General features: G+C 48.6%; 4 protein-coding genes across 4 annotated transcripts; all 4 read right to left on the bottom strand.

Moving 5' to 3' along the window:
• Positions 1 to 683: 683 nt before the first annotated feature.
• Positions 684 to 1,799, bottom strand: ssuD (Alkanesulfonate monooxygenase; the record flags this gene model as incomplete). Its single annotated transcript, XM_031149226.1, has 1 exon — positions 684 to 1,799. The coding sequence occupies one exon, from the start codon at positions 1,797 to 1,799 to the stop codon at positions 684 to 686; it is 1,116 nt and encodes a 371-aa protein (XP_031006049.1).
• A 1,885-nt stretch (positions 1,800 to 3,684) lies between these two features.
• LHYA1_G004263 (uncharacterized protein) lies at positions 3,685 to 4,596 on the bottom strand (the record flags this gene model as incomplete). The annotated part of the gene is made up of 1 exon (XM_031149225.1): positions 3,685 to 4,596. One exon carries the CDS (start codon positions 4,594 to 4,596, stop codon positions 3,685 to 3,687), a length of 912 nt encoding a protein of 303 aa, XP_031006048.1.
• Positions 4,597 to 5,084: 488 nt separating this feature from the next.
• nut1 (Mediator of RNA polymerase II transcription subunit) lies at positions 5,085 to 8,188 on the bottom strand (the record flags this gene model as incomplete). Its single annotated transcript, XM_031149224.1, has 3 exons — positions 5,085 to 7,154; positions 7,201 to 7,263; positions 7,316 to 8,188. The coding sequence occupies 3 exons, from the start codon at positions 8,186 to 8,188 to the stop codon at positions 5,085 to 5,087; spliced, it is 3,006 nt and encodes a 1,001-aa protein (XP_031006047.1).
• Positions 8,189 to 8,642: 454 nt separating this feature from the next.
• LHYA1_G004261 (uncharacterized protein) lies at positions 8,643 to 9,362 on the bottom strand (the record flags this gene model as incomplete). The annotated part of the gene is made up of 1 exon (XM_031149223.1): positions 8,643 to 9,362. One exon carries the CDS (start codon positions 9,360 to 9,362, stop codon positions 8,643 to 8,645), a length of 720 nt encoding a protein of 239 aa, XP_031006046.1.
• Between the last annotated feature and the right edge of the window lie 3,359 nt (positions 9,363 to 12,721).

Raw genomic sequence — 12,721 nt, 5'->3', positions numbered from 1 at the left:
TTCATTGTGACCTTGTCGAGTTTGCACCCCTTTCTCATTTCTCACTCCTTTCCTATCCACAAACTCGAACCACGCTAAGCATATACTTTTATTAACTTTGCTTTTTAACCACCTTCAGACATTCCAATAAAGCCAGAACCAGATTCCCACATGAGAAGAGCCTCGCAGCTCAAACACGGACTACTCGTACATATCTAGCAATACCCCTCTTTTTCCTTGTCAAGGGACGAAGGATTTCCAAACATGAAAAACGATTATCCCGAAAGTGGTACCCCTTAAAACTAGAAGATCGAAATAGAGCTAAGAGTGAAAGTATTCTTATTAAGAGAAAAGCAACGAAGATATATTAGGTTGTGGGAGCAATCCTTTTAGCGTCTTGCAGAGGAGTAAGTGAGTGTTCCGTCTCATTAAGCGAGTCATTTAGGGGTAAAGCTTTAAGATTTTCTTTCTTGCCATCTTTAATATTTACCACGGAGCCTATTAAACCAAACCTCCGCCCTCACCCTTTACAAGACCCCGAAAGTTCAAGGCAAACAGTGGGACGTTCTGAATTGGAAGCAAGTATTCAGCTACCTTATGTTCATTCTACTCGAGGACGCCCTCAGAAGCTAAATACATAGGAATCTATGCAGCCGAACTAGTTTCATGCGCATATATATCATGCATAGCACCTTCTATTCGAATCACTTTGAGTGACTTTCCCGATCCTTCAACCCTTCCCGCACCTTTGGCAGCACATAACGTCCATAATCAATTGCATCATTGAGGTTATCGTACCCTCGAATCGAGATTAATTCTGCTCCAAGATCAACATAATCAAGGATCGAATCCACAATCGTCTGTGGAGATCCAACCAGAGCAGTGGATGCGCCACGGGCATTGGTCGCGGTGACAGTAGGATACCAAAGAGCCCGATCTTGGACCTCTCCACGAGAAGCGATTTCAAGCAAGCGTTGGGAGCCCACGTTTTGCGGCTGGGGAGCGGCTTTGTCGAGGGTATCTGCTGGTGTCTTGGCCACTCCATTCGTTGGCTTTCCCCCTTTCAGAGCGTCTAAAGTACGGTGGGCTTTAGCCCAAGCCAACTCTTCGGTTTCCGCGACAATAGGACGGAACGTCACCCAAATTCGTGGGCGGTCGTTATCCGCTCGACCTGCTTTCTTGGCCTCTGCGTAAATGCGATCAATTTGCTCCTTGGTTTCCTTCAGAGGTTCTCCCCAGAGTCCAAAAATATCGGCAAGTGAGCCACCAATACGATATGCTTCGTCGGACGACCCGCCAACCGATACGGGAATTGTGCCATTGACAGGACGGACCTGGTTGGTGAACTGCTTGAATTGGAAGTACTTTCCATCCCAGTCAAATGGATCGGCGGATTGCCATGCTCGGCGAAGAATCTTGATATATTCTTCGAGCCTCCCATAACGCTCTTCCTTGTTCAGGAAATCGCCCTCTTTCGCCTGCTCGGCATCGCTGCCACCGGCGATGAAATGCACAACAGCGCGGCCTCGACTCAGTTGGTCAAGTGTTGCCAAAGCCTTTGCGGCGACAGTTGGAGGAAGTGTGTTTGGTCTAAGCGCAATGATGATTTTGAGGTTCTTGGTCACGGCAGCGATGGTTGCGCCGATGGTGAATGGGTCATATGAGGATGAGCCATACGGTACGAGCGTGTAGTTGAACTCATAGTCGTCAAGTGATCTCGCATAGCGGGTGAGGTAATCAGGGTCGATACCAGCATCCGGAATGGGAACCAGTTCAGTAGATGCGTTTGGGAACGTGACGCTAATAAATTCTGTAGGCATGATGATTGATTTCTGGCAAGTTTTCTGTATATTGATGCAAAGCAAATGTTAAGGAAACGCATTTTATTAATTGATTTATAAAGCTTTGTTATGTTGCTGATAACGACAACTGCGGGAAAATCACGCCTTATGATGTGGGCCAATAGGCCGAAGGTGCCACCGTTTTATGGAAACACCAGAAATGTTATCACAGCTTACTAATACAAGGAAAATAGACTATAAGATTATCAGTAGTAAATAACTATTAGAGGTATAGTACCAAGTATTAGGTGTTTAGTTAAAAAGAAGTCGAACTTTCAGAGAGCTAAGTAGCTAATATACACCTTTACGTATAACCTCAATCTCGAAAACCTTCGTCGAACTGATTGGACGTCTTGTTCTTGGCCAGGATAACAATAAGCTGCCATTGTCTGGAGATTCATCAAAGGCCAGGGCTCATGAGGGTACGTCTGAGATGAGGGCAGAAGTTGTCTAAACTTCGACATTATGACTATAAGCTTTATACCTTACACTTTCAATCACCCCCCTTTCCGAGCTCGCTTAATTTCAAGACGTCCTACAAGTAGACATTCATTTCGAGTCAATGATGCTCTTTTATGGCACACCTAGTGAATCTGTGTGAACGAGCCGCACAACTACTACCTTTGAGTCACCAAGTCCCATGAATCAAGATAGAGACTTACCTACAACTGAGAGCATATCAAGCGCGCTACAGCTCTTCCATCTTACAACTACTGCCCATCGATATATTCTCCTCGCATTTCATAATGTCACTTCCAAAGCCAGAATCGAACGAAACCGCGACTAGCATGATGCAACCCCCTTCAATTACCGAGAAGCCGCTTGGGGGCCTCTCCGATATTCTCCTGCAGTTTATCGACACTGCAAGTCTGAACACCGCGTACACGCAACGCAGCCACAAGCACACCTCTCTGTAAGTAATTTCAACCTCCACCTGCAAGCCTACCTTTCACATCTCCTTCCTGATCTAACTTTCCAAATTCCATGACAGTCTAAACGCCTACGTCGTCGCCGTCTTCCTCCAAGGCTCAATCGTCGAGAACATCTCGCCTTTAAAACGCAATGCCGGGCTCCGCGACCTCTCCCAGAAACTGCATATCTGGCCCGGGGACATTGCCATGGATCTACGACGCGATGCACTGAAATCGATCGAGCTGCTCGAGAAATATGTCAAGGAGAGCTTGGCGTCCGAGATACGCTATGTGGAGGGCGTAGCTGTGCAGGGTCCAGATACGCCTGTGGGATACAAGGAGATACAGATTCCGAGGTTGGCATTGCTGAGACATGAAGCGGTGGTGGCTTTGGAGGGGTTGATTGGCAAGACGAGAGAGAAGATCAGGGAGGCTGATTGGGACTTCGCTGCTGGTGGGTTGGATCTGAATGATTTGGTGCCGTATATTCCGTTCTTCAACGTAAGTAAGGACGCGTCGGGGGTCGTGAGAGCTAAGAATAATGATCCGGCTAAGATGGGTCAGGTTGTGCAGAAATCTGGTCTGACACCGGCACGCGCAGATGCGGTCAAGGCCGTTGAGGATTATCGACAACAAGTCAGCGTCTCTACAGAGCGAATCTTGCAATATCTGAATGGCTCTGATAAGTCGCACAAGGACTTGAGAACGAATTTTGGCAAACTCTCGGAAATACAAGCGGCGCATGAGTTAATAACGACCAAGTTGGCCCAGCTGCTCGAGGCAGAGAGCAGTACAGATGAGGGGACTAAGGACATGAGGTAGGCATGTAATTTGCGGTTGAAGTAGGAGTTAGGATAGTATCTCTGTAGCCTGCGATATAATACCAGACCTTGCTTTACATACAACTCGTAGGTATCGCCGCTTTGCTTAGGTGAAATAAGAGATCCCTGATGCTAGACGCTCATAATCTCTCGGACACCCTCAACGATATCCTCTATGATTTCCTCAACATTTCCTTCAACATTGACTCTCAACACAATTTCCTCGTCCAAGGATGCACCGACCGCCGTTCGGGGAGCACCGAAAGAGCCAAGTGCCGCAAAAGATGTCATGGTCCTCGGATCCAGGGGCTTCAACACAGGCAGCTCCTCATCTCCATCCTCGTGCAACGGGACATAAATAACGCCGATGCTGTATTCGCCCACAGCCTTCCTGATAGAGTCCTTGTGCCACTGCTCCAACTCAGGGTGAGTGACAACCATCAAAGCAGGGTTCGCCTTGCGCAGTTTCTCGTCCTCGGGAAGGGCGAACACGGAAGGCTTGTTGATATACTTTGTGGTGGGTGGAGCGGCAGACATGATGCTACTCGCGATGCTCGATGTCGAGACAGCTGTATCTGACAGTTCCGATGCGATGGAACTGCTGGACCCTCGCCGGCTCGTCGAGGTCGACGATGATGCTCCACCGAAGCCCGTGAACCCGGAGGTGGCCGACCGAGACTCATCTGGGAAGAGGAGGCCGGTTCTCGTCATCTTCGAGAGCCACATGCGCTGGTAACGCGCTTCGTTTGCGCCAGATGTAGCAGTCTCCTCAGCAGCATCGGCGCCTGCAGTTCGTCTCGACGCTCCCACACTGGCAGCTTTGGCACTGGTTTCATGCAGGCTATCGCCTTGAAAGAGGGGGCAGGATAAAGCACTGGCCACCGATTTGGCTATTTGCACTTTGCCTGCCACGGCTGTTGAAGCTATGATGAGGATTATGTATTTTGACGGTTTCGTGTTCACCTCGGAAGAGGGGTCAGGCTTATCGGGTAGACGATGAAGCATTGCCTGGGGCGTCTGTGGTCGCGTTGGGTAGTCGGACATTGTGGAAGAGAGTTAAGCCGGCTTCGTAAAACAATGATTGTCCTTTGGCTTTCACTATACCTTTGTAAGTTGTAATCTGGTGAAATATGAGGTTATTCATTCCAGTGCAGTATCGGATACGGATATGAACGAACCCCGCTCCCGAAACGATCTTACGTACAGTAATGTAGTATATTTGACGAGAAGTGAGAATAGACTATGATTATATACCAAGATATATACTCGAGAAATCAATGGAGCTGCTTTAATAACAGTTTCTAATGATCCAAGGACAGTGAGAGCAATTTTAAGGTAAAATTAGTCGTAATAGTAATAGCCCTGGAAAGGGTGTTCGTATATAAACTTACCTTTCAGAGTAAATTGTTTAATCCGGAGTCTTGTCAAGAGGGCTACTTGCATATACTATACTATAAGGTTCCTGTAGATTCTTGAGCCTAGAGTGTACTGCGTTTTGAACATCCAACCTTTCATACTCCATAGAAGACCCCTCAAAAGCCCATTCCATCGCCCATATCCCCGCCTGTCCCAAAACTATCCAAAAGACCCCCACTATGTCCATCACCCATAAGCCCACTCATCAGATCATTTTCGCCTCCCAAGCCATCACCCAATCCGTTCCCTAACCCATCTCCACCTAGCCCAACATTCGCCATGGCCCCATCGACATCAAGGGCCCCCGAATCAAGCGCCTGGTCCAGATCCCCAAGCGCATCGTGCGGCATGAGCGTCTGCTGCCGCATTGGCATCACGAGCTGCGCTTCCACTTTCCTATACAACCTAACCACATTCTCCGCGTGCACCGCATCAGTCTTGCTAACCCTCGGAGCATTCTCTGCCTCATTCTTCAGCGCCTCCCTCAAATTCAAGCGCCGTTGCAGCGGTTGGCCCATCCCATCCAGGCCCGCATTATCCCAACTCCCAGCCTCAGGAGCGCAGATTAGCGCTGCCGCGACGTCGATAACCACGCTTCCGTTGCCGGTCTCGGTTTGCGATTTTACTTCACCGATGATGGTGCTTAGGAGACGTTTGGCGCCTAGGATTTTGAGAGAGACGAGGATAAGGCGGTGTGTGTAGTTTGCTGGGTTGATGTTTATGCCTGGATTTAAGCCCCATTGCACGAGGCTTTGAATGGTTTGTTTTATGGCCATTGAGAGGCCACCGCCTTGAGTGCTCGTCCATATTTCTAATTCCGTGTGTTCAGACGCGCCTCTGCGTTCCCAGCCTAGATTCCCGCGCAGGGCTCGCGAAAGGGGCTCGACGTCTTGACGAGAAGGCTCGGCGCGTTGGAACCAACGAAGGCTGTGCTCGAGGTTCTTGGCGATAATGTTGAGGATGCTGTTCAGCATTTGCGAAGCTTCGGTGTTGTTTGAAATAGAGGCAGGGTTTGTTATGAGTGCGGAGAGGATTTGAAGAACGGCGTTGGCGTCGCCGCGGGATTCCCAGAGATGGGTGGAGAGCCACGTTATGCCGGGGATGAGGGAGGGGAGAAGGAAGGTGTCGACAAGATATTCGAGGCCGCCTTTAAGGCCTTCATCGGAGAGGTTTTTGGTTGAGCAGGCCAGGACGATGTGGTGGAAGAGGGTGGGGACGTGGAGGTAGAAGTCTTGAGGTGGACAGGAAGACATTAGTTCATCTCCAAGACCACCGCTTTCATTATCGAAAAGTCCTTTAATCCATCCATCCAGAATGTTCTGTTCTTGCTCGGTCAAGTCATCCATGGCGCGGCTAAGATGGCCTTGGTTGAGAAGCTTCGCAACAAACGAGTCTGTAGCCCTAATACCTAGATCGACTGTCGATAGATTATAGCGATGTGTAAATGACAGCACTAGGAGAAGGATGGACCCGAATTCTTCATAGACGGGTTGGTATTCCCCTTGATCGTCATCGTACCGCCAATTATCAAGTAGATCGCATATCGGTTGCAGAATAGTAGTTGCCTTGTCGAAGAGAAGCATAACATCTAGGGACGAAGGTTTCCGGGCCAGCTGGCTGCAAAGACCCTTCAAGGACATGGTCTCCTTATTCGTGCATAATCTCCCAATTACCTCTGTGATCGCCTGGCTAACAGCACCAACATTCCCATCCATATGTTCCAGCTCATCAATCAGCCCTTCAGCACGCTCCGGATCTGACAGACATTGCTGAACCAAATCCTCTTTCACATACCGTCCACCAGCCGGCAAACTCTGCATCGGAATATCACCAAGCAGAGTTTCAATACTCGATTCCGCTATCAAGCCATGTAAGCAGCAAGAAAAGCAAAAGTCTTGCCGCACCGAGTCTGAGAACATGTTATTCGTACTCGACTCATCGAACATATTTGAAAGCGTGGGAAACGCATTCGTATCCACATGGCTCAGGGCCTCCGTGATACAGTATTCTGAGGTCAGAGGTGGAAAAAGGGACGAAGAAAGTGAAGTGAGTAGTAATGGGATCTTGTTGATAAGAAATGAGCGAAGTATTGTAGTAGCTTGAACTCGTTCATTTCGGAAAGTAGCATTTGCTAAAAGGTCGAAAGAAGCAAGTATGAGGTCAATTATTGTTTGCTGAATATCGCCCTGTAGGTGTGAGCAGTGTATTCGGGATGAAAGCGTAAGGTCTTACCTGATATCTGTTATGTAGATATTGAAATATAGCAGTATCATCTATTAAAGGTCGCGCGACTAGCTGTATGGCAATTAGTATATATATTCCATGTCAAAAGCTCCCTTACGCCTACCAAAGAATTCAAATAAACATAGAGCCCGGCTCTCGAATTCATACTCGGCAACTCTACCACTACCATACTATCAATCCCCATGCCCTCGTCCAGCAGCTCGTCAATTTCTTTATTGGCCTCTGCATCCTTCTTATCCACCGGTTCCACAGCTACCAGCGTCTGCGTCCTAAACAGTTCCAGCCTTGCCGCACTCTGCGGACTCATATGGAGCAACAGCGGGACAAAGACTCCCAGTGTCTTTGAAAGCTCCTTTCCCATGCCTTTCGGCGCGCTCGCTTTGCCTAGTACATTGATGACTTGCGCATTTTCCACAGCCGCAACAACCAGTGTTCCAAGCGCCATGGTATGAGCATTCATCTCCTCAGTTCTGCCAGGCTCTAGCATGCCTTGGGCGACATTACTAGCTGCCAACTCTGTTTCCATCCATTGTATGCAGACGCGAATAAGCTCAACGGCTTCTTGCATCGTGCGCGGTGCTGCTGCTGAGGATATGGTTCTCGCGAGACGGTAGAAAAGCGTTTCTTCCGATGCTGTAGAATTGCTCCATCTCTGCACCTTCTTTTTCTCCCCCTCTTGTGATTCATTGTCCTGCTCTTGTACGATCTTACTGCTCGAATATCTCAATAGTGCTCTTAATAGACTCGGCACAGTGACCAGCTCCAGCGAGAGAAGGATCTGCACATAGCGGGGGATGCGGGGATCGAGGCTGGAGGTGTTGGTTTCGGTGGGACGAAGGAAGATGTCGCTGATTGGGGATGGGGGAAGAGGTTGCTTTGATGAGAGGATTTGAACGTAGCATTCGAAGGTCTCGGGGTCAAGGCGCGTCGCGAGGCTGTGGTCGAGGAAGGTTTGCCAGCTGGCTGGGGCAAACATTGTTGTAAGCAATGGCAATATACTGATGTAACGATTGTCGCTGAGTATAATATTACATGGTGGTGGGTCGAACTCCAGAAGGTAAGTGGTTGGGTTGCGGTGTGGAGGTTAGAGCATTGTGATACTGTATGAACGGATGGTTGATGCGATGTGACTGATGTGATGGCGGGAAGCGAAAGTCACAGCCTCACCGTTCAGCCCTGTGATATATTGGACGCTGATTGGATACCGGGAGTGATAGCAACAAGTTACAAGTATAACAATAACAATTATTTTATGAGACGAAACTTCAGCTGCCTTCATATTATTCTGGCTGAAGAGGTTCTGTTATCCCCATTCAGCAGAGCCCGCCAATTGCTACTACTATTCAGACAATCATAATTCATCCCACATTCCACAGAAGTCTTAGCCATATCACATTCCCAAGTGTGTAAATTATGTGTTAGTCCTAGTCTTAGTCCTGCGGCTCTCTCTTCACTCGCGGATCCCTTCCCATTGTCTCTGGTGCTCTTGGTCCCAACATCCAGTCTTGCATTGCAAGCCACTCGCTCCAAGTGGACTCTGCAGCCTGTATTTCTTTCTCTGACACATTCTGCAATGGCCGTAAGAAGGGCACCGTCTCTTCCGACGACATGTCGTATGCCTGCTTCACTTTCATCCAGTCAGCACTCTTCGCGGCGAAGAGGTAGTTCCGTCTTTCGATTTCGTGTAGTGAGCCTACGCCTCGAAGCCAATCGTCGCCAAAGAACCCATGTAATACACCTGGTGAATCGTGGCCCGTGGCTACAAGCCGCCGGAGGTATGGTATTAGAGACACAGCCTGGGGCTGAGAGGCGTTCTGTTGGTTGGCGAAGGGATTGGGTCGCAAATGCACCCCTAGCTCAGGACCTGCAGAGCGGGAAGATGAGGCGGCCGACGATGTTACTGGAAAGGCTTGTTTCTGGAAGGGCAGTTGGATGTTGATGAAGGCAGCGAGCGCCTGCACGGGTATTGTGTGCTGTGCGACGTCAAGGAAGTACCTATGGCAACTCTGAAATTGCGGGTACCATTCGATGATATCGAAAGACGGGTTTGTCGCACGGTGGTGGTTACTAGAGGGGCTGCCATAATTTGGGAACGACGAAGCTTGGAACCCCTGCGAAGTTGGGCCAGCGTGGTGGTTATTGAAAGCCATCCTACAGTTGCACAATTCCATGTCAGCAGGGAACGCCAAACCTATAAACGGGGGATTTAGGATTGTGTTGAAACGAAAAGCTGACGGCTATATCTCGAGTGAGTTATTAGTTATTAGAAAGCGCGGTACCTACACCTAATGCGCGGCGACGGTTGAATCTGCACCGCGAAGCGCGTCGACAAGAGAAGTGGTGTACGACCCGAATCCCTCTATCCTAATCCTCAGGAGGATGGAGGATAGTGATAGTGATATATAGTAACACCTAAGTGGGGATGTGACGCTTTGACTATTCACATAGTACTCCCGATTGCAAGTGCAAGTGCTATGGTGTGCTTCTTCATTCGAGGGCGGAGACGAAGACACGGGTGGATATACTCCTGCTTGCACTTTCTGGATAGACGACGAAAAGATGGGAGGACAGGGCCATGGGCAACAGGACAAGAACCCCGCGTGTGGCGGGGCTCGGTCTTTATTTATATGTACAGTATATATAGAATGCAGCTTAATCTGAGTCCTGGAGTACTGTGCGGCGGAGGGGCAGAATAGAGAAAAAAGTATCAGTCAGTTCTCAAGTGCATGGTTGCATCTGTCCTTTGGAAATGGAAAATGTGAGTGGATGACAGGAGGGGGAGGGGCAACTGGGGCCAGCAGCAAAAAGGAGCTTGTCTCGGTAGAGTAGCGAATGCCTAATGGTTGTGGTGCAGCCAAACTCTTGAGTGCCCACAATTAGCACTATTTCCGCCGCCGGTTCAGGGCAAGAGGGTCCAGCTGCAAGTATCACCACATCCTGCCCCAGCTACTGTATCCCAGCTATCTATCCTAGCTATACCATGTGAGCAGTGCTGGCTGGGCTGGGCTGGCTAGCTGTTCGTGGCTTCCTCAATGTCAGGGTTATGCTACCGCTGTACAGGCACAAATGAAGCATCATCCCCTATCGATAGATAGCCTTATGTTTCATTGTTACAGCAATTGATTTATTTCTCACTTCCGGCTAGACTTTCCCTCCTGTTTCCTCACTACATCTATCTACATCCTGTCCACGTATGGCAAAGCACTACCCCTTTTAGGCAATAATCAATTATTCGACTTCTCGAGGCTTCCTTCCTTCCTTTCTCCTTCCTTTCCAGACCAATAAAGTCTGAGCTTCCCCTCTTTCGGAGTCTTTCCTTCTCCTGCACCACGCTTTTGTGCCCAATCTTCGACAATCGAGCTTCCAAATCCAGCATTGCTTCCGGATGGCAACAGAACATCGTCACCTCTTGCAAGTGCGCTGTCTTCTCGGGTTCGGGCATGCTGCACGAGTACAACTCGTATCCGCTTTCCAAGTTGCTGGGCCCTGGTGGACCAGTATATATTTTATTCTCTAGATAGAGTCGAATATACCAGTAGTGCCAACACCCCTGTGTTCTGCGACCAGCCGTCACGCCACAGCTGCATCATTCGGCCCACTGATACGGAGACGATTCTCGTATCATCGTTCTCCCCATCGGATCCCAGAGCAGAGCCCGAGGAACATTGGACGACGACGCCAAAAGCAAGGTGTCGTGCAATGACCCAGAACCTTGGGGGTGGGGCGGCTCAAACCCTAAGTCCCTGCCGATATGTTGTGCAGCATCGACTTGCATTCAGCTCAATCATAGGTCAGAGTTGACGTCGTCGAGATTGAGATCTCTGACCCCTCCCAGTTGAGTTTCTTTTTCAAAATTGTTAACACTTGATGTTACACAGGATCTACTAAGTGGGATTTAATCCCGGCAGGTCAGGGTGTCAGCCTTGGATCAACCTCCTCAGCGGGTGACGAGCGCGGAACCGCCCGAGATGCCGATGTTGACAAGTCATATTATATCAAACCAAGCATGTCATAGCTAAGCCTTACTCAAAGTTTCATTCTTCCGAAACCGCTGTCCATTATCTTCTTCTCCTGAAGACATTTGTATTGGACCGAGGTATCTACGGCCACAATGAGCAAACATTTTCTATCAAAAGCGGATTCCCTGCCGCATTTGAACATGCATATTTTTCATCTGTCCATTCCTGTTAGAACTCTCAACAAGCAGAACGAGAAATCCGATTTGATCCTGTCTTGCTTCTTGTACCTATCAAAGCTTGGCACATTATATCGCCTTTTCCCTGCTACTTCCCTTCTAGAAAACTAGTCTTGCAGACCGGAAGCTCCGTCCAACTTCATTTCCCGGATAGAAAGACGCAAATCTCTACTATCGAATTCTGAATGAGGTTTCCGGGTTTTCTTCTGGTACGACTTCCCCTCTATTCGTCTATCTTACTACGTAAGATTGTGAACGAAGAAAGATCGCCGTTGGTGCTACGTGCTAGTATCAAGACAGAAGTGGCATAATTGTGTACCGCACGAAGTACTTTCCAATGAAGGGACTCACACTGAGTGATATCGAATTCCTCCCCGCCTCACTTTCCCCGCCTTGATACTTGCTTACCGAAATTGCTTTTATGACCACGTTGGGGGTGTACAGATTGCGTTGTTCCTTGCTTCTTTCCAGTAATTGCAACTGCATGCCCGATTTCCAAATACTGGGTTGATGGTACTGATGTTGTGCTTTCCGCACTCCCCAAAGTCGTCTTGCATATCAAGTACACCTGCAACAAAGGTCCCTTAAAGCCTCACTTTCTCGGGTCAACGGGTTTCGACAAGCATTTTGCAAATATAAGTTACTTGGCATTATTTGTATAACTCCACTAATAACTGAGAATATCCCGAGACCCGGCTATATATCAACACCAATGCAGACTAAAGGAACTAAAGGTTCAAGCTCGAACTACTAAAAATGTTAGCGGTCAGTTACTCGACCCGACCAATCAGTGCCACCTACGGGCTACTATCTTTGGCTCTAATTTACCTCCTCCGAGCTCCTCAAGCTAAATCAAACTACCATTTTCTGTCAACCATACAAAAGTTACAAACCCGTTGGGAAACTCTATGCAGACATGGCTTGGAGTTGCTCAGCGCTCACCGCACCCGGAACACCTTCTATAATTCATATCCTTCCAATTAGCTTACCCCGCCAGAATTTATTGCCAAATAATATGGTCTGTCAATCTTGTACTTGGCAATTCTAAACGGCCTGAAACCCGGTTTAGTGGCAAACCAGTTGCGCAAACAGCCCGTTGTAGGTGTCGCATGGCTGGCTGAATGCACATGTTATTCCGCCACACAGCTATTCCCCTTTGTTTAGAACCATTAGTCATTTGTTCGGCGTTTTCTCGGGAAGTATAAAATTTTCAATATTTTACAGGCATATAGAAGTACCTGCGGAGAGATAAGCTTTTAGACCTTGCATAGCTGAGGTGGCGTGGCGTATGCGGGGTTGCAATGAAGTCGCGGT

This window comes from Lachnellula hyalina (genome assembly GCF_007821495.1).
Source record: "Lachnellula hyalina strain CBS 185.66 chromosome Unknown contig00052, whole genome shotgun sequence".
Classification (NCBI taxonomy): Eukaryota; Fungi; Ascomycota; class Leotiomycetes; order Helotiales; family Lachnaceae; genus Lachnellula; species Lachnellula hyalina.
This window is presented reverse-complemented; position numbering and strand designations above follow the sequence as displayed.